Source organism: Camelus ferus, chromosome 18, assembly GCF_009834535.1.
Source record: "Camelus ferus isolate YT-003-E chromosome 18, BCGSAC_Cfer_1.0, whole genome shotgun sequence".
Lineage (NCBI taxonomy): Eukaryota > Metazoa > Chordata > Mammalia > Artiodactyla > Camelidae > Camelus > Camelus ferus.
In genome coordinates, this window is record NC_045713.1 from 4905272 (window position 1) to 4931055 (window position 25784).

General features: G+C 45.5%; 2 protein-coding genes across 3 annotated transcripts; one reads left to right on the forward strand and one right to left on the reverse strand.

Moving 5' to 3' along the window:
- Positions 1-652: 652 nt before the first annotated feature.
- On the forward strand, positions 653-13547 carry NSUN5 (NOP2/Sun RNA methyltransferase 5). Of its 2 annotated transcripts, none has more exons than XM_014556052.2 (10): positions 653-792; positions 893-1015; positions 1501-1675; positions 1771-1879; positions 7574-7712; positions 7810-7925; positions 8320-8498; positions 8694-8904; positions 8980-9120; positions 13069-13547. In XM_014556052.2, the coding sequence occupies exons 1-10, from the start codon at positions 700-702 to the stop codon at positions 13172-13174; spliced, it is 1392 nt and encodes a 463-aa protein (XP_014411538.1). In that variant the 5' UTR covers positions 653-699; the 3' UTR covers positions 13175-13547. The 2 variants fall into 2 exon arrangements, with proteins under 2 accessions (XP_014411538.1, XP_006181005.1); XM_006180943.3 differs by lacking the exon at positions 13069-13547 and adding an exon at positions 9194-9922.
- On the reverse strand, positions 9550-25724 carry LOC102511555 (nuclear envelope pore membrane protein POM 121C). The gene is made up of 13 exons (XM_006180942.3): positions 25116-25724; positions 24001-24216; positions 23530-23688; positions 22096-22176; positions 20567-20738; positions 18197-18288; positions 17496-17569; positions 16928-17052; positions 16710-16812; positions 16313-16489; positions 13725-15386; positions 12081-12203; positions 9550-11724 (listed from the first exon to the last, which is right to left on the reverse strand). Exons 1-13 carry the CDS (start codon positions 25676-25678, stop codon positions 11627-11629), a joined length of 3645 nt encoding a protein of 1214 aa, XP_006181004.2. The 5' UTR covers positions 25679-25724; the 3' UTR covers positions 9550-11626.
- Positions 25725-25784: the final 60 nt, after the last annotated feature.

The window sequence follows — 25784 nt, forward strand, 5'->3', positions numbered from 1 at the left end:
GATGAATCATCCCAAGGAATGCATGAAAGGCTACCATTTGGAAACAAAGTTAGAGCCGTTACTCACAGCATGTGCCAGACCCAATTCTAAATGGAGTTACTGAAATGATGAAGCTGTAAATAATTTCTCGACTGTAGAGGTCCAAAGCGCCTTTCAAGCATGACAGCAAAGGCAGAAAGAACAAAGGTAAAGATACAAAAAATGAGAACTCCATGTTGTCCAAAATTATAAACCACATTACAAAGCAATAAACTAGAAAAAAAATGGCAATACAAGACAAGGGATATATATTAATACATAAAGGACACTAAGAGAAAGACGGTAGAAGAGTGAGCAAAAGACATTCACGTGTTACAACAGAGAAATATATATGACAAACAACATGAAAATACTCAACCTCAATCACAGAAATTAAAACGTTAGTAAAATCTCATTGCCTATGAGAGCAGCAAAAATTGAAAGACAAAAATGAAGAGCTACGAAGTGGTGAACCGGGCTGCCAGCGTCGGCCTCCATACCCTGACAGAAGAGTGAACCGACAAACGCCTTGCTGGTGCTTGGGATGAGTAGTGGGAACCAGGCAGGGCACTTCCGGGTTCGGAACCTCCGTGCCCTCTGACCCCGGAAGTCCCAGGGAACGGGGCGGCACAGAGCCGGCGCACTTCGCGACAGAGCCGTAAAGGCGCGCGAAAGCGGAGCATGGCGCTGTACGCGGCGGCGGCGGCAGTGCTGGCGGGCGTGGAGAGCCGCCAGGGTTCCCTCAAAGGGCTAGTGTATGCCAGCAGCTTCCAGGTAGAGGGGTTCGGGCCTGGGCGGGGGCCAGGCGGGGAGCCCCGGCCTGGGGCTCCCCGCCTGGCCCCCGCCTTACCTGGGTCCTTTCGGCCGCGCGCAGAACGTGAAGCAGCTGTACGCACTGGTGTGCGAGACACAGCGCTACTCTGCGGTGCTGGACGCCGTGATCACCAGCGCCGGCCTGCTCCGCGCCGAGAAGAAGCTGCGGCCGCACCTGGCCAAGGTAGCTAGCGGGGAGGGTTGGGGCAGGTTGATCTCTTATAACCCGGTCCCAGCTCCACTACCAGCCACCATGTGAGTTTAGCTAGTTGCTCCTCTGAAATGAGGAGGCGCAGCATTTCGCTGGGTTATGAATTGAGGTGAGATGAAGATGCTTTAACCTCGAGCCTTGTGTGAAAGATTAAGAACATAAGTGCAGAGTAGCGGCGGTAGAGATTCTGGGTAGAACAAAAGGGTGATGTTGACAAAGAGGAGGGCTAGGATCCAGAGCTCTCCTGATGAGAAGCCATGGGGAAAGGGTTCCGGACTGGGAAGAAAGGCACCAGGTTCAAATCACATATCTGCCGTTAATTTCTTGTGTGATCTTGAACAAGGTCACGCATTACTGTCTTGACAGGTGGTCTGTTTAGTCCTTCCAGTTCCAACACTGTGGAGTTCTAAGGAATTAATAATACTCAAGGTTTTAGCTCCTCCTGTCCCCATCCCCAGGTGTTAGTATATGAGCTGTTGCTGGGAAGAGGCTTTAAAGGGCGTGGGGGTCGATGGAAGGCTCTGTTGGACCGGCACCAGGCAAGGCTGAAGGCAGAGTTGGCCCGGCTCAAGGTTCACCGAGGTGTGAGCCGCAATGAGGACCTGCTGGAAGTGGGATCCAAGCCTGGTCCAGGTGAGCTGGAAGGAGTTGTGGGCGTGGGGGATCACCAACAGGCCCTGAGAGGAGAGGGCTGTCTTCCTGCCCACTCACTGCTCATTGCTTCCTAGCCTCCCAGGTGCCTCGATTTGTGCGGGTGAACACTCTGAAGACCTGCTCTGAGGATGCAATTGATTATTTCAAGAGACAAGGTTTCTCCTACCAGGGTCGGGCTTCCAGGTGAGTTTAGAACCTTGCCTTGCTGTCATCATCTAAGGAGGTGCCTGGGGAAACAGGGATCCGTGTAATATGAACATTTTAACAATTTTAATTCTTCCAGTCCATGAACACGGGATATCTTTCTGTTTCTTTATATCATCTCAGTTTCCTTCATCAGTGTCTTATATGTGTTTTCAGAGTATAGGTCTTTCACCACCATGGTCAAGTTTATTCCTAGGTATTCTTTTTGATGCAGTCTTGAGCAGGATTGTTTTCTTGCTTTCTCTCTCTCTTTTTTTTTTTAAGAGTCTATTTTTTTAAGTTTTTTTTTTTTTAATTGGGGGGGTGTAATTAGGTTATTTACTTATTTACTTGTAAAGCAGGTAGTGGAATTGAACCTGAGACCTACATGTTAAGCATGCGCTCAACTGCTTGAGCTATATCCTGCCCCGCTGTTGCTTTCTCTTTCTGATGGTTCATTATTAGTGTATAGAAAAGCAACAGCTTTCTGTATATTAATCTTGTATCCTACAACTTTACTGGATTCATTTATTAGTTGTAATAAATCTATATCTTGTCATATGCAAATAGTGACAATTTTACTTCTTCCCTTCAAATCTGGATGCCTTTTAGTTGTTTTTCTTGTCTGATTGCTGTGGGTAGGACTTCCAATACTGTCTTCAATGTAAGTGGCTAGAGTAGGCATCCTTGTCTTGTTCCTAATTTTTAGAGGAAAAGATTTTAGCTTTTGCCTACTGAGTGTGATGTGAACTGTGGGTTTATCATATATGGCCTTTATTATGTTGAGATATGTTCCTTTGGTACTAATTTTGATGAGAGTTTTCATCATGAATGAATGTTGAATTTAATCAAATGCTATTTCTGCATTGATTGAGATGGTCATGTGATTTTTATACTTTTATCGATGTGGTGTATCACATTGATTGAGTTAGGGATATTGAACCATCCTTGCATCCCTGGAATAAATCCCACTTGATTATGGTGTCTGATCTTTATTGTTGAATTCAGTTTGCTAATATTTTGTTGAGGATTTTTGCATCTATATTCATCACAGATATTGGCCTGTAATTTTCTTTTTTTGTAGTGTCTTTGGTTTTGGTATCAGGGTAATGGTGGCCTTATGGAATGAATTTAGGAGTGTTCCTTCCTCTTTAGTTTTTTGGAATAGTTTGAGAAGGATATGTATTAGCTCTTCCTTACATGTTTCATAGAATTCCTTTGTGAAGCTCTCTGGTTCTGGACTTTTGTTTGCTGGGAATTTTTTGATTGCTGATTCAATTTCACTGCTAGTGATCAGTCTTTTCAGCTTGTCTGTTTCTTCCTGATTCAGTCTTGGAAGATCTTATGTTTTTAGAAGTTTATCTATTTCTTCTCTGTTGTCCTTTGTTGGTATATTACTGTTTGTGGTATCTCTTATGATTTTTTTTTTTTTTTTGAAAGAATCCAAGTTGAATTCAAATGTATACCTTGGAAGATAGATTTATCCAAACTGCCTATAAACAAGTGGCATGTCAGCTCCAAAGATACCTGTCTGGTTTCAGCTAATAAGGAATCTATTAAAATGTTTACATGTCTATTTTTGGTAAATTTATTTCAAAAAGCCACCATTTCATTTCATAAGGACAGTAAGGTTAATTAAATCACAATGCAAGACAGAATTTATAAATGAGATGACAGAACTATTCAAATACACTTTGTTGAGAAAAGATAGTTTCACTAACTATAAAATCCAGCGAGACAAAAGGATGAACACACCACCATTATTGTCAAAAGACTGTTAGACTGTGGTTTAAATTCAAAAGGTTAAGAATTTTACAAAAAGATACGAATATTAATTATATAGAGAGAGTATTTGATTGGCTATAGAAAAAAGTGTGGTTTTCTTCCTCTGAACAGCTAGCTTTAGAAAGTAATACCAACGTCACTTAAATTTTGACCTACTTTAATTCCTTATCAATGGCACCATACCCTGGAATACTCAAAGTAATCCAGTTACTTTGGCCACTAAGTTAAGTCACCCTTATGTTTCTAAAGTAATTTATCTAGGATTCACTGGAGTAGCCTATACTTGTTATACAGTGTTGCACAAACTTACAGATTTTTTTTCAATATTTCCTATACTTTTCTAAAGTCTTATTTCCCAGGACTTTTATCACTAAATATGTTTACTTTAAGGTTCCAAACACTCATATCTATTATGAGGACATGTAGGGTAAATTCATTCTGTTTAATGTGACAAGGGACATTCTAAAAATGACCCCAAACCTGTGATATTGGGACAGGTTTGGAGGTGTTATCTAAAGAGCTGAGGGAAGTTCAGAGTGCAGATCTCAGACAAGGGATTTTAAATTTTTTTTTGTATTTTCAAGAGAAACATTCTGGAAGAGAAAAAGTATTCTGTAATCTAGGGCATGTTCAAGAGCCCCTGCTCTCACAACCAAATGTATGAAAACAGTTTTCTTTAAAGAAATACAGGTCTATGCGCCAAGACAAGCTTTGGCTAAATGATTGGTAGCTTTTGTTTGGTTATGGAAGTTTCCATGGAAACAGCCCTGAGAGACAGAAAAGGCAGCATTATTTTTGTCTGTAATGCCATCTAATAAAACTGCACATTGATTCATTCATGCTATCCAGAACAGATTTCTGAGAAGCCCTGACAAAGGGAGGCAGGGGTTCTCTCCAGGCACACTTTGAATTTCCTGCCTTCCTCCATTTGAAACCTTACATTAAAATCCTGATAAAACTTCCTCTGAACATTTCCCTCAGGAACCTCTAGTTCAAGTAATGCTTCAGTAACCAAAAGCCAAATGAAGAAACGTGAGGCACTTGGAGCTCTACTGCCAAGTTCTTAAAATTATGTGACACCAAGCTTACTGTAGCTGAAGAAATTATTCTGAAGAGTATTTTAATATTTCCATTATATCAGGTCTCAGCAAGGCAAGAAATACTGCCTTAAGTGTTTATTTTACACAGTTGAATCAGGTAGTATCATTCATAACTTTTCTATGTCTGCATCGTTTGTACGTGTGTATATGTATCTATATATCTGTATCTTTATATATTTAATTTAGTAACACACTCCACACCATTATCTAATCTTATTTCAGATTAGAGCTTCTCAGAAAGGCCACAAAAGCAACCCTAGCTCAGAATTCTATATATGAAGTACATAAAAATAAAAACCTCAACAACAGTACAATATCAACAAGACAAGGTAGGGAGGGCAAGGGTGTTGACAGAGGTCTATAGAGGAATCCAGCTGTGGGTTTCTCCCTGGAGTGAGATCCCAAACACAGAGCCGTCTTACAGAGTCCAGTACTTTTCAAGAGGGAAAGCCTGAGAAATTCTATTAACAGAAATGTCAAAATCCATAATTTCCCAGAGACATGATTTGACATTCTTTCTTATTCTAAAAATGTTGAAGATCGTATGATTTTTTAATCTGTGGTATTAGTTGTAACATTTCTTTCAAATCTTATTTTATTTGAATTCTCTTTTTTCTTGATGAGCCTGGTTAAAGGTTTATCAATTTTGTTGGTCTTTTTAAAAAAATCAGCTCTTGATTTTTTGACCTTTTCTATTTCTTTGGGTTTTTTTTTTTTTTGTCTCTTTTATTTCCTCTTTCTATTATTTCTTTTGTTTTGCTGACTTTATCCTTTTTCTGATTCCTTTTAGATGGTAGGTTAGGTTGTTCATTTGAAATTTTTCTTGTTTCTTGAGGTAAGCCTGCATTGTTTTAAATGTCTTAGAGCTGCTTTTGCTGTATCCTATAGATTTTGGAAGGTTGTGTTTTTATCTTTGTCTCGAGGTATTTTCTGATTTCCTTTTTGATTTCTTCATTGACCTATTGGGGTTTTGTTTGTTTGTTTTTTGTTTTGTTTCATTTTGGGTTTTGTTTTTTTTTTTTTTGCATATTGTTTAGTCTTCATGTGTTTGTGTTGTCCCCATTTTTCTTCCTATACTTGATTTCCAGTTTCATACCGTTATGGTTGGAAAAATAATGCTTCATATAATTTGTCCTCTTAAATTTGTTGAGACTTGTTTTGTGGCCTAGCATGTGATCTATCCTGGAGAATATTCCATGTGCACTTGGAAAGAAAGTGTATTCTGTTTTTGGATGAAATGTCCTGTAGATACCAATTAAGTCCAGCTAATATGTCACTGAAGACCTCTGTTCCCTTACTGATTTTCTGTCCAGATAATATGTTCATTGATGTAAGTATGGTGGTAATATCCTGCTGTTGTATTATTGTCTATTTCTCCCGTTATGTCTGTTCGTAATTGCTTTACATATTTAGATGCTCCTATATTAGGTGCATATAATGTGAGTAAGTGTAATATTCTCTTCTCATATGGAATCCTTTATCATATACAATGCCCTTATTTGTCTGTTATAGACTGTTTAAAAGTCTACCTTGTCTGATAAGTATATTGCTATGCCAGCTTTCTTGTTATTTCCATTTGCATGAACTATCTATCTTTTTAAAATTCCCTCACTTTCAGTCTGTGTGTGTCTTTAGCTCTGAAGTGAGTCTCTTGTAAGCAGCATATAGATGGGTCTTGTTTTTGTTTTTAACCCAGTCAGCTACTTTATATCTTTGGACTGAGGCATTTAGTCCATTGACAAAGTGATCTTTTCATTCTCTTGGACAGTGCCTAGGTTTAAGCATCATTTCCTGCCATGATTGACAGAAGAATCTCCTAAACTGGTCTCCCCACTTCCAGACTTTATCGCCATGTTTGCCCACATGTGTGGGCTGGAGACAGATCTGAAACCGGATCCAAAGTGTTACTGCCCTGCTGGAAATCCTTTCTTGGCTCTCTGTTGTGCTGTGCCTCCTGCTTCCTTTCCAGGCTCATCTGCCATGGGTCTCCTCCCCTCACTCGCCTACCTCCTGGTCTGTCCTTTTACAGCTCTGGGAAGCCGCCTCTGCTCCCTCCCTTCCCCTCCACCTGTTACAGATGTTCCCCCGTCTGCCTCTAGCATGCTGCTTAGAGATCAGGGTGGAGAGAATGGCTGTGTTTGGATTTGAACTCTAGTTCTGCCACTTGATAGCTTTCTGATCTGAGTTACTCTCTAGGCCTGTTTTCTGTGTGAGTCAGGTGGAGTGGACAATGCTTCTTTGCAGTTTAGTGAATATAGTTATCACCTCAGCTCCTCATGTTACTAACTCATCCATCAGAAATCAGCTCAGCACTTACCTCCCTGCACCATGCCCTTCCCCAGGGTTGTCTGTCTGTCTATCTATCTATGAATGAAAGTCAAGTGAGGATTTATTAAGGGATAGAAAGTACACTCAAGGGGAGAGCCCCCGGGGTTATGTTGTAACAGTACCAGCTAACATTTATTGAATGCCTGACTTGTGCAAAGTATTTTCCTAAGTATTTTGCATGTCATTTAATCCTCACACCTACCATTTTCCCAAAGTACAGACAGAGGCTGAGATGAGGGCACTTTCCCATGTTCCCGCTGCTGGTCAGTGGTGGAGGTGGGATCCTGAACCCAGAGTCTGGCCTGAAAACCCCATTCTCTTAACTGCTTCCTCTATCTTGTCACCCTGTTAATTTATTCATAGCAGTTTTAAGCATTTGTTGCATAAATAAGCAGTTAGGTGATCTGTGAAAAGTCTGGCCTGGTACCTGGCATGGAATGATTCAGAAAACATGGAATGAATGGCTCTTATTCCCTGGCAGCCTCGAGGACTTAGGGGCCCTCAAAGGAAAGTGTTTTCTTCTGGATTCCTTGTTGCCAGAGCTGCTCGTGTTTCCTGCCCAGACAGATCTGCATGAACACCCACTGTACCAAGCCGGTCACCTTATCCTACAAGACAAGGTAGGGAAAATGGGTGGAAGAGGGAGGAGCAGGTGGGGAGTGCCCAGCCCGGGGCCTCTGTTCACCCAGCCGCTGTGCTCTGCGTGCACGCCACCAGGCGAGCTGCCTCCCAGCCATGCTGCTGGCTCCACCACCGGGTTCCCACGTCATCGATGCATGCGCTGCCCCGGGCAACAAGACCAGTCACTTGGCTGCTCTTCTCAAGAACCAAGGGTGAGCACCATGGTCAGAGGAGTAGGGTGAGGTCTGATCCTGTACTTTGTAAGAAGAAATAAGGAACTCTTACTCCAGTAGGATATGAGACTGAAAGGAGGCCTTTCCTTTCAATACTTCCTTCTGGACCAAGGGCAGTTCGTGGTTTAGCCCCAAGCTGAGCTTCCCGGTGGGTTGCAGGTGTGAGATATGAATCCCTTAGCCCTTGGGATAGAGTGCCCAGGCCGGTTGTTTCTAACCACTGACCCTTTTAAAATACTTATAATTTTAAAACATTTAAATACTATTTTCTGTTTGTCCTGACTTAAAAGTATGTGTTGTCATATGTCAGAGGTGTAGGCTCTTACATGCTCCATAGATTCTCAGTTCACCTCACTTCTGCCCTCTTCCCTAGGAAGATCTTTGCCTTTGACCTGGATGCCAAGCGCCTGGCATCTATGGCTACCCTGCTGACCCGGGCCGGGGTCTCTTGCTGTGAGCTGGCTGAGCAGGACTTCCTGGCGGTCTCGCCCTCAGACGAGCGTTATCGTCAGGTCCAGTATATCTTGCTGGATCCTTCTTGCAGTGGCTCCGGTGAGATTGGGGAAAGTGTGCCCAAGGGCCCCACAGATCCAGAGCAGCCTTAGAGCAGAAGGGGAGGAAGTTTGCTTTGGCCTTCGGTTTAGTTCTGACTCTTAATCATCGTGTGACCCTGGGCAGACGTTCTCGTCTGTAAGTGGGGATTTCATTCGAAGTCACGCAGTGTGTGGTGAAAGCCCTCTTCCTTAGGGATGCTGACCAGGCAGCTGGAGGAGCCCGGCGCAGGGGTGCCGAGCAAGGAGCGCCTGCGAGCACTGGCGGCGTTCCAGCAGCGGGTGCTTAGTCACGCGCTCACCTTCCCGGCCCTGCAGCGCCTTGTCTACTCCACGTGCTCCCTCTGCCAGGAGGAGAATGAAGATGTGGTACAAGCCGCCCTGCAGCAGAGCTCAGGAGCCTTCAGGTAGTGGGTGTCCACCAGGGTCTGGGGGAGGGGGCTGCCCTCTTACCTCAAGCTTCTGCCGTTTCCTCTCTGCAGGCTTGCTCCTGCCCTCCCCTCCTGGCCGCACCGAGGCATCAGCACTTTCCCAGATGCTGGGCACTGCCTCCGGGCCTCCCCTGAGACCACGCTCACGGGTGGCTTCTTCATTGCTGTATTTGAACGGGTAGAGGTGCCAAGGTGAGTGAGTAGGGGGCCTGCTACAACGATGCTGGAAGATGGGGCATGACTAACTTACGTACTTTTCTTTCAGCTCCGTCCCATGGGCTGAGGCATCAGCACCAGACCTTAGACCCAGCCGAGCCCCAAAGAGAAAGAAGAGGCGGCAAAAAGCAGCAGCTGCTCCCAGTACAGGGCCTGACACATAGCAGGGGCTTGAAGCTTTGACTTCTTGGGTCCCCCCTCAGCTTGGTCTCAGGCCCTCAGCCCCAAGCAGCAAGTCCATTTGGAAAGGTTCTTTTTATGGCTGTAGGAAGAAAACTAGGAACCCTGTTTCTCCAGCTGGAGAGAGAATGCATGTACCCAGACCTTGGGTCCCTTCCCCGGGCTGTGTTCTGGCTGGTGAGACACGCTGCTGCCGCCCATAAAAATAAAAGGCAGGACATGGTCTACGATAGATCACAGTTTTTTTATTCTTAATGACATAAGCAAAGAGAAAAATCTCACATTCATACTAAAAATTCCAACTAGACTCACAGGAATTCAGTCTTTGTCGTGGAAAGTCCCAGCCTCCCGCTCCTGCCCAGTGCACGTACGTGTACACACTCGCGCTCACACTCAGGCACCAGGATGCCCGCTTCAGGGGCTCCTGGACCAACGGTCCTGCCTGTGGGTGGAACTGAGGTAAACTAGCTTAGAGCACTAAACTAAGAGGGTCTACCTTACATAAGGTATAGGTAGAAGCTTGATTTCTAGACCCGTGCCCCACCCCCCCTCCAATCTAGTAGGTATTTGAGGTTCAGGGCCCCCCCAGCTCCACACACAACAGAGCTCTTCTTGGGGGCGGGGAGGAGCAGTCCCCTGCCACAGAACATTCACCCTCAGTCACAAAGGTGGGGGGACTAGTTACATCTACATCACATTATTTATAAAATAAGAATTACATTTTTATATGTTTCCAGAAGGAGCTCTAGTCCCTTAGGAAAGCTGCCTGGGACAGCATTTGAGCCTCTTCTTCACACAGGTATAACTTAACAGTACAGCTAATTTCTAGTCAATAGCATTTATACTTAACCACCTCAATGAACCAAGCTTGAAGGAATTTAAAAGGCAATTTAGCTTAAATACAAAAATAAATTTTTATTTTGTTAAAAAATGTTTAAATATTTTTTCTTTTAATTTAGACACACGCATTCATACTTCTCCCAAAGAGGATGGGCCTGGCAGCAAGGCTCTTGGGCCTAGGGTATGTGGTTTTGGAACAAAGGAAAAAGAAGGGAAGGGGTGGGGAGTAATGTAATTTTAAAATGTGATTCATTAATTTAGGTTTTCTAACATACCCTACGGGTGATCTTGCCTACAGTGAGGTGAGGGAGGTGGGAAAGAAACAGCAGAGGGAAGAGGCCTTTGCTTCCCCTTGGCCCCATCCTCCTGGGCTGCCAGCCCTTAAAAGTCAAAACACCATTTGAAAATCCAGGACTCGGCACTTACAGCCGTAAAGTGGTGCTACTTTGCACATTCAATTAGCTAGGCCCCAGAAACTTGAGAAACAGTTAAGTCCGGCACTACCAACATGCCGCCACTCATACAATTCAATGCTTCCTCCAAACTCGATTCAAAGAGCAATAGACATGAGCATCAGACAAAAATAACACAGAACAAGGCTTTAAACGTACAATCCCGGAGAGGCAGACGAGCCCAGTGAGGCCAACAGGGAAGGTGGGTGAGGAGGCAGCTGAAAGCAGTGGTGGGCATCCTGCCTGCTCCAAGAGCTTCCATCTCCTGGAGTGAGGTACCACCCCTGGGTCTGCCAGGCTAACAGTCTTGAGCCACCAAGCTTTTAGGGGCCAAACTGGCAGAGAGGGTTGGGGATGAAACATCGGCTCAGACTTGGCAGGAGGAAGTGGAACAGCAGGAGCGGCACCCACTGGGGTCTCCAAGGCAAAGCTAGATTCAGGATCATTTTAAAAGGAATCGATCCTGTAAGGAACCAGTGAGGGATAAAGCAGCAAGAAATGGGGAAACAGCCCCCTAAAGGGACAAGGGGAGAACCACTTTTTATAGCCAAGCCAAGCAAGGTAAAGCTTTAGGGATAATCCATTTCCCCCAGTCCCATCAAGTGCATGTCAGAGATGCAAGTGGTGACCCTCCGTTACCCTCCGGCAAAGATGGCTCTCAGGGAAAAGGCGGGAAGGGAGGCCGCCTGACTAAGCTTAAACACCACACAAGAGTCAGGGAAGGAAGTGGACCATATGTACAGGTGTTTCTTTAGTTCTCTCCAGCCTCACCAGCGGAACTGTTCAAGTAAGGTAGCAGGCTCCTGCCCCGCCCTGTCCCGCCCCACCTCCCTCGATGGCCCGAGGCTTCTGCTTCCTGGAGGAGAGGGAAACAGCCGCCGGGGCTGCTGCTACCTCCCTGGTGGCTGAAGCCAGAGGCCTGGGGTAGGTCTGCTTTATGGAACTAGAGGGGTCAGAGGCTCTTCCTAGCAGATTTGGGCAAGGGGCGGGGGAATGGGCAGGGACAAAGGCTATTTCTTGCGGGTGTGCTGCCTTCGGGCCTGCAGTCGCTGCCGAGCCCCTGAGGTCTTGGATCCCGCACCGATGGAAAAGGAAGGGGCCGCTGGTCCTGGAAAGATTCAACAAGATCTCATCAGGGCAGCTGCGACCTGACAACACTCCTCTGAAGAACACTGGATGCTAGGAAAGGGCTTCCCAAGTTCTAGCAATCATTTTGGGGGAGGGGCTGATTAAAAATGCAAAATTCCAGAACCACAGACAGTCTGGGAGTGAGGCCCAGGAAGGCATTTTTACCTGGCTTCCCAGAGATCTGGGAAATTCTTCCTGAGCTGGCTCCTCCCTGATCTCTCTGTCCAACTCCAAACCTGGGTTGTGCTGGACTCCCAGGTGGACCAGCCCACCCCACCCCCTCTTCAGAGAGGAGATAAGCAGGTCACGCTGGCAACAAAGAGACTGGCCGCTTACCGAAAGGTCCAACTCCAACAAAGCCTTGGGTGGGTGTTGAGGATGCCCCAAAGGAGAGGCTGCTGCCCGATGTGCCCACCCCAGGGGCAGGGGTGTTCTGACCAAAGGTGGGTGTGGAGGTGCCTAGGATGAAGAGACAGCAGAGAACTGTTGAGACCAGGCTGGTGAGCGGAGGGCCTCAAAGCAGATGGTAATTATCCGAGTGAGGGTCTCTGCTCCCAGTAGGGCCTCCCCCAGAGGACCCTTCAGCTCCAGTTCACGCCACTAGAGGAACTGCTCGGGATAATTAAGCCCGAATACCTGCCACTCCAGGTGTGCCTCCAGCCTGCTCACAGCTGTGCTGCCGCAGAGACAGCCCCTCAGGGTTGCCTTCTGGCCACCTAAGGAGCAGGGCCTGTGTTCCCTTGACCACTAAACCACAGAAGAGGGGACACTCAGTGGACCCCCACCTTCTACCCTAAGGTTACCTCCCTTCTATCAGTACTAGATGTGTTAAGTCTCTTCTTGTTTGCCCCCTCCTTCCCACTGGGGGTCCCCTATCTCCCCACCGGGCGCACTGGGACTCAGTCATCAGCGAATGTGGCCGCCCTCGCCATCCTGCCATCCGGCACTGATGCTGCTTTCCCTCCTACTCCTTGGGGAGGGCTGCGTCCTCTGAGCTCTTCCTTGTCTGGGGACTGGAGTGGGGCAGGCATCTTTCTTGCTCCCTGAGGGCTGACCTTGCACAGGAGTCCTTCCATCTCCCCGTCCCCGCCACAGCTGCTCCAGTCCCCACTTCCCCGCCCTCGCTCCCAGCTCCCTGTTCCGAGCACCCTGGCTCCCGTGTTTCCTCAGCCTCCTCAGGAATCCCAGTCCACTGCCCTGCCCGCTTCACTTGCTTGAGCTTCAACAGGCTGGCTTTGTCTGCTACCGCTGATTTTAGGCTGGATGTTGCTGGAAAAGCACCAATGCTGACTTGTCTCACTTTAAATTCACTACTGTTTTCCAGCCTCCAGGTGGCCTGTGGTCCTGTGACATCTTGTGGCACTCCTCCCCTTCCCCTGCTCCAGAGCGACTGCTTCAACGGGCCCTCCTGTGTAGGCATTTCAGCCTAACCCACTCCTCAAGACCTTCTCTCACACTCCGTGAAGAAAACAGAAGCTACCAGGGTCAAAAGTCCTTATAATTCATCTTCCACGAGGCAAAAGTCATTTCATTTTTTCTGCTTGAAATTCTACACTGATTTCCCTTAGTACTGACAATCCAGGCACTCAACCCTGGCCATGACTGACCTACTAACCAACTCTGCCTACCTCGCGACCTCATCTGATACCACTTTCCCTACTTTTAAACATACAGCCACTCCTGACTTCCTCTGTTCATGAACCTACCCAACTTGTTTCTGCCTCTGGGCCCCTCACACCCCCACATCCTTCTTATCACAAAGACAGTCTCAGAGATTAAATGTGTTACTTCCTCAGAAAGGCATTCGCCCCCAGTCGTTATTAATTACATATTTTATCAAGACACTTACTGCAACCTGACACTGTGTTTATGTGTTTCATACCTGTCTCTCTGCTACCACAATGTAACGCTCCCCAAGAGCGGAACTGTGCTAACACAGGAGTGCCCAGCACAGCCGACCGGGTCAGCTCCTGACCTTACCTCCAAACACAGGTTTGCTGTCTGGTGTGCTGGCCACACTGAAGGCAAAGGCTGTGTTCTGGCTGGGCATGCCCAAGCTGTTCTGACTCAAGCCTCCCCCGAAAGGGGTGGTGCTGCCAGTGGTCCCACTCTGTCCTGCTCCGAAGCCAAACGCTCCAGAGGCGGCACTGGTGCCTGCGGTGGCCACGCCGATCCCAAAGCCCCCACTGCTGGCTGGCGCCGCCGATCCCCCAAATGTGAAGGGCGATGGTGTTGCGCTGCCAAACATCGAGCTACTGGTCCCGCTGCTCGTGGTCTGGGTTGTAGCTCCAAAGCCAGACGTGGTGGCTGCACCAAAGGAGAAAACAGCTGTGGTGCTGCCGAAGGCGGGCTGGGTGCTGGCAGGGGTGCCGAAGGCAGAGGCTGTGGGTTTCAGACCGCCAAATGCTGACTGTGTGGCGCTGCCAAAGGCCGGCTGGGCTGGGGCTGGCGCTGGAGTTGCAGTTGGGGCTGGGGCTGGGGCTGCAGAGTTTCCAAAAGCAAAGGAGCTGCCAAAGCCAGGGGCAAGGCCTGGCTTGGTCGCCCCCTGCTGCTGCCCGTCAGTGGCCCCGAAGGTGGGCTGGGGGTTGGCTCCCGGGTAGGACGGCAGAGGGGGCTTCGCGCTTGAGCTGAAGGGGATGTTGAAAGCCAGGGTGCTTGTGCTACTGAATGTCAGCGTGGGCTGGCTGCTGGTGACCGGGGCGGAGGTGCTGAGGGTGCCGCCAAAACCACCAAAGCTGGCAGTGCTGCTGCCGCTGGCGGCGGTCTGAGCGGCACTGGGAAGGGACTGGCCAAAGGTGGTGACTGTTGCTGAAGCAGGCACGGAAGGAGACTTGCCAAATTGGAATATGGAGCCCATGGCCGGGGTGAAGCTGGCACCAGAAGCAGGCGGGGTCCCAAAGAGGAAGGGCTGGGAGGTGGAGGCCGTGGTGCTGGTCACGCTGCTCAGGGTACTGGTCACGTTGCTCATACCGAAGCCGAACGCAGGCTTCGGAGCAGAGTCTGTGGAGGTGCTGGCTGTGGTCATGGAAGCCACTGTCGGGGTGGCACTGGCCTGGCTCGTGAAGAGAGGGGCGCTCGTGGTAGTGGCTGGAGGAGCTGTTTGCTTGAAGAAGGGAGTTAACAGGGGCACAGATGTAGGTGGCCCCATGGTGTTGAAGACAGGTTTGAAAGTGAGAAGTGGGGTGCTGGTCATCGTGGGGAGGGCTGAGCTGGAAGAGGCTGTGGTTGTGACCTTGGAAGGGCTAGAAGGCAAGGGGCCTTCATTCTCGCTTTTAGGTGGAGCTGCAAAAATGGGCTTGAACATGGGAGACGCTGAAGACACAGCAGGAGCTGCAGAGACAGGAGGGTCTGCAGGTGGGGTGTTCAGCATTCCAAACAGAATGCTCTGCTTAGGGGTGGGAGATGGGGCAGATGGGGCTGGGGACTTGGCAGATGTCTCGGCCTGAGGGGCTGGTGGTGACTTGGCGGTGTCAGTGACTGGCCCTGTGGAAGAAGCAGGGGTCAGACCCGAGAAAGTGGCTGTGGACGTGGAGTCTGAGGAGGTGCCTGGAAGGGGCCCTGACTGTGAAGAGCCAAGAAGGGCCAGAGGGCTGGGTGTCTTCAGAGGTGAATGGGCCACAGTGGTTGCCACTCCAGCAGATTCTGGGAAGAAGAGCAGAGAAAATGAATTCAGAATCCCCTCAAACCTGATGGTGCTCAAGGCCTGGCACAGAGCTAGGGATTCAACAGTCAATAATTACAACTAAACCTATCACAGGCCCTTAAAATGTTCATTCCTAAAAATGAAGAAGTTTCACAAGCTCTACCCTTCACAGATCAGAAGAAAGATAGAAGGGGATAAAACTTAGCCTAGTTGGGGGTTAAATGTGTAGAAACCAAGGAACATCCAATCACCTGAACTCAAGTCCAGTCAATTACCTACAATATACCTTATTCATCAAACAAAGATGTGCTACATTCGCCCAGGTGCTCCGTTCAGAACGTGTAACAGGAATGAGACAGTCTCTGCCCGTGAGCCCTGGCAGGGGCTGAACAGCTAACACACTCTACTATACGATAAAGCGCACTAATAGGAGTGTGCATATGTGTAGCACTGGGAAGGCATGGGACTGGAACAGTCAGCTGGACCCTTGCAAACCTAGAGGAAAAGTAATTAATATGGTCTTGTGCCTGTGGTGTAGTAAGCATGTGACAAGACATCTTACCCAGGTGATTATTTACACTTCAGGGACACCTCATGAGGTAAGCATCATTTGCATTTTACAGACGACGACCACAAGGCTCAGAGCAGCTAAGGAACTGAGTTTCAAGTCAAGAGCCACTGGACTACCAAAACTATGCTGTCTCCCCCAGCTTCACGTGTTGCAGTACCCCCATTGCCCCCCACCCCAACATGTCCTGATGACAGACTTCTGAAGCTTTTTAGGCTTGCACCAGCTTGGGTCTGGGAAGCCAAAATAGGTTCAACCTTTACAACAATTTTCAGCAACGATTGGCATGGTGCTTTTATTTCCACCTAAACAAAGGCTGATGTTATTACATGCTCCAAAGCAAGCTCTCCCACTCACCAGGGGGGGATGGCAGGCCTGGGGAATTCTGCATCTTCTTCAAGCTCTCCAGCAGTGGGTTAGTGCTTGGGGCTGGGAGGGAGGCTGGGGAGGTGGCAGTCCCAGCAGCAGGCAGGGTAAAAGTGAAAGGTGGCTGACTGGTAGACGGGTTCTCAGTGACAGAGTTCGAGGCAGTATCTAAGGAAGAAAGAAATGATGACACTGTCCTCCCTTGTGTGGGAATTCTTCTCAGTGGCAATGTAGGGTCTCTATGTAACTAATTTAGAAATGCTCCCCCTCAATCTCAATGCTGTCTTCCAGATTCCACTGAGGACCCAAATAGATTTCCCAGAGGAGAAAGACCGAAATAAAACCAACAAACCCTCTCTGGAGTGTGAAACGGATCTATATTCCTTACCAGTCTTATCCTCCAAGACCTTGTTAAACCACTGTAGTGAAGCTTTCTTTTCCAAGTCTAAGTCTTCAGCAGTGATTGAATAACCAAGCTGGGGAGGTGGAGGCTACCAAAGAGAAAAAGAAGTCAAGTCAATCAGAAGAAACTGGAAGAATCCTGTATTTGGCTTTTGCAATACAGAGCTAAGCTTGGGGGGCCGAGGTAGACGGACAAGACCATACCAAGGTCAGCTGGTCCCCTCGCCTGGAGGGCAGCAGCTGAACCTTCCGTTTACGCTGCCCAGAGCTGCCAGGTGTTGATGGGGAATTCCACGAGTTCTGTTTCTTCCATGTGGTTGTATCTGCAACTGAGGAAAGAAATATAGACTTGTTTTCTTCTTCCTCTCTGCCAGAAATGGATAGGTTTGTCTGTCCACCTGTTTTTAACATTGAATTTTCACTGGGTATCTAAAAAATTCTATCTTCCATGAGTTGGGCTCTTGGATGGTGTCTGCAAGATTATTTCTAAAGTCAAGAGGATATAAAGAGAGAATTGGCCCAAACGCATGCATACAATTGCTTACTGGACAATAATTACCTGGATTGCTCACAGATACCTCAACCTAAGGTTATCTATATCCCACTGTCATCCCGTGTTATACTCCATTTTTCTGTGTCACCTTCTCCCTTACCAGACTACAAACCTCTGAAGGACAGAACTCCTATCTCGGTATCTGTCAGGCCCTTTACACAACAATGCTCAACACTGCTACTACCATCGCAAGCCACTCTTATGTGCTCTTCAACTTACCCTTTTCTCCCTGGGACTCCTTGTCTGTTACCAATGGAGTTGAAGAGCTAGAATCATGAGAAAGCTCCTCTTCTCTGTAGGGGGAAAAGGCAGAAAATTAAGTTTATCTGTGAGTACCTGACAAAAGTACTGGATAACTTCTTGTACCTGCTTACCTACTAACCAGACAAGGTCTAGAACAACCATGATTTAAGACCTCAGTGTGCCAGGAAAAAAAATAAAAGAAGTCAAAAGACAATTCCTACAAAAATGAAGGGAGGCAGTTCACAGGGGCCACAGAGAAACTTTTGTCCTAAAATAAGCACAAATCAATAATCTTCAAAACCTTACTTACAACCCATCAAGTTCCTGAATGTTCTAGTCACAGGTCTGATCCCTAACAGAGTGACATTCAACTTGACTATAGGTACCTAGAGGTCAGCTGGAGTCAAGAACATGAAGTCTGCTGCCTGCTGACTTCACCCAGTTCCCTGTCTTGCACCTCAGTCCCTCATGCTGCAGTGTGAGGGGAGCCAGAGGCTGCTCCAGTCCGTACGTGAGAACTGGGAGAGATGAGAGTGATTCAGGCGGGCGCCTCACTGTCCTCTAGATGTTAATTTCTTGGAGCCTCCAGATCAGAGTTGCAGAAAGCCTAAGAACCAAGTAAATGTCCCTCCTTTCCTGACCTGTCACAATCCACACAGCAAATTATAATGGATTACCTTATTTTCTTTGCCGGCCTCTCTGGTGTCTGGGAGCGGGATGAGGGGAGGCTAGAGAATGGAGATGAACTGGGTCCACTCCTCTTCCACAGCTAAAAGTCAAACAGAAGGAACATGACTGACCCTAGCTGATAAGTCTAGCATTCAACCTTTAATGTAATTTTGTGGTTCTATTCATCACTGCATATAGAATCTCCTTTTAAGTAACTAAAAAAATTTCTTTGTGAAGAAAGGCTCCTGGAAAGTCAATCGCTGGTATTAACAAGAAAAAAAAAATCTGAAAAAGTAATGGAATGCTAACTAATAAATGTAGAAAGAATGTATTTTTGGCATAAAAAGGAGACTGTCACATTCAGTAAAGGGTTAGAGCTATGATGTGCATACAAGTGTATTCTATATTGTCTATCAAAATGATGGAAGTAAATTAAGAAACTGTTCCCTACCATATGACCCAGCAATTCCACTCCTGGATATATATTAAAAAAAAAAACCCAAAACACTAATTTGAAAAGATGTTACACGCACCCCAACATTCACAGCAACATTATTTACAATTGCCAAGATATGAAAGTAACCTAAGTGTCCATCAACACATGAATGGATAAAGATGTGAGATATATGTGTGTGTGTGTGTGTGTGTGTGTATAAAAAATGTATGATGGAATACTACTCAACTATAAAAAAGAATGGAATTTTGCCATTTGCAACAACACAGATAAACTTGGAAGGCATTATACTAAGTGAAGTAAGTCAGACAAAGACAAATACTGTATAGTATCACATATATGTGGAAACTAAAAAATAAACTACTGAATATAACAAAAAATAAGCAGGCTCACAGATATACAGAACAAACCAGACGCTACGAGTAGGGAGACGAAAGAGGGGAGGGGCAAAATAAGGGCAGGAGATTAAGAGGTACAAACTTAGGTATAAAATAAGCTATAAGATACACTGGACAACACAGGGAATGTAGCCAATACTTATAATAACTATAAATGGAGTATAAACGTTAAAACTATGAATCACTATATTGTACACTTGTAACTTATATTGTACAGCTATACTGCAATTAAAAAAAAACTGCTCTAATAAAGATAAGCCAGTAAATTAGTCTTGCTCTCATTAAATTTTCAGTTTAACTTTATTTAAAAAAATATACTTATCCACGACATTGATGACTTTTGCAACACCAGTGGTATTACTGTTATATGATAATTATCCATACACCTGTCTCTTCTACCAGGTGGAGTTCCCTGGTAGCAAAGACGATCAGTTTTCATCTCTGCCTCACTTGAAGGCGCCTAGCGGCAAAGTAACTGATAAAGGATAAGCACTCTGCAAACAGTTTCACCGTCTTTGGCCTATTTACAAAGATACTAAATATTACCACAGACATTTTTCTTACTGAGAAGCTTCTAGTGATTTTTCACTCAGTAAAGTTGCATCATACAAGCACAAACAGGGAGGCAACGATGCTTAATATAAGTTTAAAAAAAGAAAAGAGGGATTTAAATCAAAGTCAGGTGGTAAAATAGCAGACGCATTCCATCAGACTAACGTCAAGAAACCCAAGGTTTAGAATGAGCTTGAGAAAAAAGCTGGAATCAGTTAAGTTTCTATGTTATGATCAGGTAAAGAACAAGAAAGGATAGCCACCTGAAAAAAACAAATGCTTAGGCCTCAATAAATGTTGCTGAGTCAAATAGATATTTATAAAAAAAAAAGAGTTTAAGTGATTCACCTGCCCAAGTGTCAAGAACCGAGACTTGAAACCAAGTCAGTCTGGTAGCAAAGCTTGCTCTGTTTCCTCAGCTATATGACATCTTCTTTCTCAAGAATTACAACCATTTCTTATTTTTTTTTAAATTTATTTTTTGTTTGTTTTTGTGGGGAGGAAGGTAATTAGGTCTGTTTATTTACTTATGGAGGTACTGGGGATTGAACCTGGGACTTCATGCATGCTAAGCACACACTCTACCACTGAGCAATACCTTCCCTGCTACGACCACTTCATATTTAAACTCTCACTAAATTCTCAATGCCTATAGGATAAATTTCTTTTATGATCCAATGCAATCTGGACTCAATCTGCCTTTTGATTAAATTAATACCATTCACTGAATTATTCATCCTTTGCCGATTTATCTGCAATAATGGCTCTGTCTATAGACTTCCATGTATGATTGTTTTACTTTCAGGGCTTTCTATTCTGTTCCATTGGTCTATAGTTATCACTCAAGGGTCTGTATCTTCTGTTAGCTTAGTGGTAATCCCCAAATCTGACAGATAAAAGGTGATTAGTAAACACCAGCTGATCAATTAATTAATGCTAGGACCCCATTTCTCCCACACCACAGACAAGTGTACCTGAGAGAGACCTCGAGTAGAACTGTAGGAACTGGCGATGGCATTGCGGCTGGAGCTAGGGATGCCACCTGCACACGTGCTTGTCAAGGAACTCATAGAAGAGGTGCGGGATCTCTTATTCAGGTGGTCATCTGAGCTCTGGGAATTAAGACCTCTCTTCAGAGACCCAGGCCTAATAAAAAGGGGAAAAGATCATTAGATGTACTACAGAAGATAGCATTTTTTTAAGGCTTTGTCCATGGACACAAAATCTATCTTAAATAAACTTACATCTGACAGTCAGGAGGGGAAAGCTAAATATTTTAAAAACCAAATGTATGAGTCCATTGATATAATACTCTAGAAAACAGATCAGTGGATGCCTGGGGATGGGGGCAGGATGGAGGGAGGTATTACTAAGGAGCACAGGAAACTTTTGGAGGTGAAGGTTATGTTCCTTATCTTGACAGTAGTTATGGTTTCACAAGTGTATACATGTCAAAACTTATCAAAGTGTGCAGTTTAAACAGGCAGATTATTGTATGCTAATTATACCTAAATAAAATTGTTTTTTAAAAAAAATCAGTGTTAAGATGAACCAACCATTTTTCCTAAGCTTCCAAGTGAAACAGAAATTCCCTACACATCTTTCCTGTGGAACAGTCATCCAACCTCTGTTACATGGACCAGTTTATTCTTATAGTGGATCAAAAAGTACTTCCTCTAATTTTCACCCATGGATATTATCTGGAGCCGAAACCAACAAGTTGTTTTTCTTCTTTCATGTGACAGTCCTTCACTTTTTTTTGGAGGCCATTATCCAACTTTCCTTACTTCCTTTGAGATTTTTCTCCTCTGGACTAGTATTTATACACCTTAAAAACTGCCTTACCCACCACCAGCACCACCCCATAAAATCTTAGCTGCTCCATCAGGAATGAATTTCAGTTTGTGTACATCCTCTCTTACAGTGTAGTACCCCGAACCAAACACAATGCTCATGGACAATCCGAACAGAACTAAGGAAAGCAGGACTGCCACTCATCAGCCTCATCCTAGCCTTTGTTCTATCAGTACAGACTAGGGGCATGTTAGCTTTTTTGGCAGCCACATCATACTGCTGGCTTAAGCATATAACTTACCTCAAGGCTTTTTACACACATTCCTGAACCACTTTCCCCACCATCTAATTCCTTTTCAAATGTATTTAAACTCAAATGTAGAGACTTAACATTTATCTTAAATTCCATATTGTTGCATTTTATCCATTGCACAAATCTTGCGATCTTTCTGTCTATATACTCGGTTATTAAACATATCTATAAGCCCACTTAGCCTTAGCATATTTTATCCATATTAATGAAAAAATATTAAAAGGAGTTAGAAGAGAGTTGCTGTGACAAGTTACTCAAAATGTTCTCTCTGATTTCAAAGATTTGAACGTGAACTAATAAAGCAATGCAAAAAGCAAAGAGGAAAATCTATAGGACAGTAACTCTGACAATGTCCTTTTCCCAAATAGTCTGTCTCATCCGTGGAGTCTCACTTACTTAGGCACGAAAGAAGCAGGGACTCCATTGGCCACCAGGGGCTCAAATGCTGAATGTCCGCTCCCACTGCTATCATGGCGCCTGTGACAAATACAAAAACTCTCAATTAAATGAAATTACTTTTTCCCCTTAAAGCATATCCCCATATTCTTGGGATTTTATACTATTTCTATGGAGCACAGGTTCCATGCTAGGTAAGAAAAAGGCTGCTTCAAATCCCAAAGATTCCAAAAGGTAAATTTATGCTAAGACTGTCCTGGCAATAAGGAAAGTATGAGACTATTTCAAGACCTTTTGAACTATTTAGGTTTATCAAATATTTGCTAACTTCTCACCAAAGTATCACAATCACAAATGTAACACCCTATCATCCACAAATTAAAAACAAAGCAACACTTTAGGGGCCAACCCACATATCCTATACAGCTCTAGAGATTAGTATGTGAAGTTTGCAGTATCATACATAAGAAGGGTCTATCCATGGTGCATATGATCATTGCTTATTCCAATTCCAGAAAAGATTAACACAGAATCCCCAGTTACAGGCTAATAAGGGTCAAGAAATACTACCACCCTGAAGAACATGAAAAATCTATCTGGACCATAAAAATAGTTATTTCCTCTTTCCCTCTTCTGCTTAGCCAGTTAACATTAGCTCAAACTGCTCACTTGTCAGTCATATCTCTAGTCATCATTACCTGAGCTTTCCCTGTTACACAAATATACTTGCATTAATATTTCCCTACTTAATTTTGTCACCTACAGTATCAAAAATGGCCAACTTTGGTAGGCAACAGATCAGTGGTAGAGCATATACTTAGCATGCATGAGGTACTGGGTTTAATCCCCAGTACCTCCATTAAAAAAAAAAAAAAAAAGAAAGAAAGAAAAGAAAAAAATGGCCAACTTTTAAAGCTGCAGGATATGAACAATCCGGTCTCGGTAATGGGGCCAATGATTTTTAGTGTGGAGTTCACCATCTCATCAGAGAGCCATTCCTCTTCTCATTACCCTCTGTTATATTACCTTTTTTTTTTTTTAATGTCTATACACTTTTAGTCTATAATTATCTTGTTTATTTTATTAGCTTTTTTTTTTTTTTTTTTGGTCTCTCTCCCTCAAGTAAGTCCCATGAGGACTTTGTCTTGTTTAAAGCTCTCTGCACTATACCTGGAATAGGATCCAGCACACAGTGGGTGTCCAATTTGCTGAATTAAAAAATGAGAAGAATCCTTAGCTGACTCCTTGGAAAGCCACAAGCAGTTCTGAATCCTAATTAGTGACTTCAACCTCCTCTCTTTGTATACTTGTACTTGTTACCAAGCCAAAGAAGGGGACCTAATAAAGTCACAAACTGGAGCTGGCCTCTGTATTTCAACAAATCCCAGGAGCCCATGTGAGAAGCCTGTTTATTTACTCTGCTGGGCCTGTTACCTTCTTTTATTTTCCTGGCTATCAGCAAATATTTGGTCTTCCTCCTCTACTATTCGTTTCTTCCTCTCTTTGAGGGCACTCAGTACAGTCTCCTTTGCACATGGGTCTGGGGCACTAGTTGATGGTGAGGACAGTGTTGAGCTGATAATCTGCTCTGGTCTGCAATGAAAGACAAGATTCTAGCATTAATATATTTTAATCACCATGCCATACAACACAGACTTCAGTCACTAGAAATTAGAAATTAACCAACAAGCAAAAGTATAATTTATACCCTCACAGAAACTGCTCTTAGCAATTAGCAATTAGCTACAGACTAAGGAAAACAAAACAAAAGATGGTTCAATTACTAGAATTTGGGATTTCTCATTCAAATAAGCAGCTACTTCCTTTTTTGCTTTCTCAGAGGAATAACTGCAGAAGAATAAAGTGGACATAAATAGGAGTCTATTCTTTCAAGACAATACTCACATTGGAGAACGAGTCAATTTGCTATCCGGAGGAGCAATTCTCACTGTCACTGGGCTGCACACCATTTTGGAGTTTCGAGCAGATAGCACAGTCTTCTTGTGATAACCATTCCAGCATACTGTGGGAAGCACCCCTAGCAAGGAATATTGGGCCTGCTGGATTGGATATCTTCTTCGAGGTGTTATTACAAACCGATGTGATAAAGTCCCACAATCCCTGTGGAGAATGGGAGATATCAAAGAAGCTTAAAGGAATGTCAGAAAATTTAAATGACTAAAGAACCATGTGGGTTCAGATATTTTCCAAAGAGCTTAAACCTTTTTCTAAGCAATACAGACCACACAGTATTTTTATGGCAACTTTCCCCCACTCCATCTAAGGGCAGAATGTGGCAGCTGCTTAACAGCTGTCCCTACAATGGACTTCAACAATGAGAGGAAAATTGAAAACCTCGCTAACGCAAGTAAAACTACGATGGAAGAAAAGTGTGTGTTAGGATGCGCAGGGGGCAACTTTTCAAGAACGCTTCAATCTTTTCAATCTTTTCTGCTAAGTCGTCACTAATATACAGCCAAAGTCAAACATTAACACCTAAATGTTCATCTTCTCAATTATGTGTACTTTTCAAGAATCTAATACTTTCACCAAATTTCTGTATACTCTTGTATCACTCAGCTATTGGGACTAGATGAAACTGTCTCTTTGGTTTTATCATCTTTATCCACCAAGTTTTATCAAAGAGGTGTTTCCTGGAACACTTGAGCTTGGCTAACCTCAGAATTTCTATTCGTGGTCCAAAGAAAAAAATCTGACAAAAGATACTATATAACCACACAGGAAAGAGAAAGACATTTTCACCAGAAGGATAGTTTAGCCGTTTTTCAAAATTCACACAGTTTTAAGAATTGGAAGGGAGCAGCTGTGGCATCGCATCTCATTCCAAAGGGTAAAGGGGGTCAGGAGACAGGTGACATGCACCAAGGTGTTTGAGAGGACAAAACGACACAGAATCCACTTTGGACTTAATGAAAAAGGAAATCGGATTTAAAAGTCATGGCCTCAATTCAAAGCCAGTCGACAGAGAGGAGGTGTGGGGAAGATCAGGGTTATCTTACCTGTGGGCAGGCCTCCGAGAGGGTCGAAGAAGAGGAGTAGGGAGGGAGGAGTGAACGTGAACGCGATTGGGATGGGCCGACTGAGCAGGCGGCGCGGTACGGGCAGGTGGGCGGCGGCCAGGCCTCTCTCGCAGGACCCTGGCCTCCGGGGTCGGGGCAGGCTGCGGGGGGCCGGGCTTGCCCAGGTAACTGCCCATGAGGAGCAGTTCAGCGGGGTCAGGTCCTTCGAGTAGGCTCCGCGGCTCTAGGAGACTTCCGTTTACTGCCGACTTGGCCGGAGGAGAGGCGAGCAGCGTTCGCTGACGCCGCGCGTTCCGAACGAGCGAGAAGGCGCGCGAACCTCGGGGCTCGCGGCTCAGTCCCCACCAGGCCGCTGTAGCCCCCACAGCCAGCCAGGCCAACGCAGCCGCCGCCGGCACCAGGTACAGCACGAGGCCGAGCAGCGACAGGCCGAGGAGCGCCGCCCCAGCCGGCCCGCCACAGCCCCAGCCCCGGCCGTCCCTGACACTCGCTATGGGCCGCCGCCGCTCGCCTCCTCCAGCCGCAGCAGCCGCCGGAGACATCGCGGCTCCGCGCCGCGGAGAAGACTTAAATATCCCAGCGTGCACCGCGCCGCGCTCCGCCTCACCGTGCGCCGGCTACGTCACTGCGCACGCGACTTGACGAGCG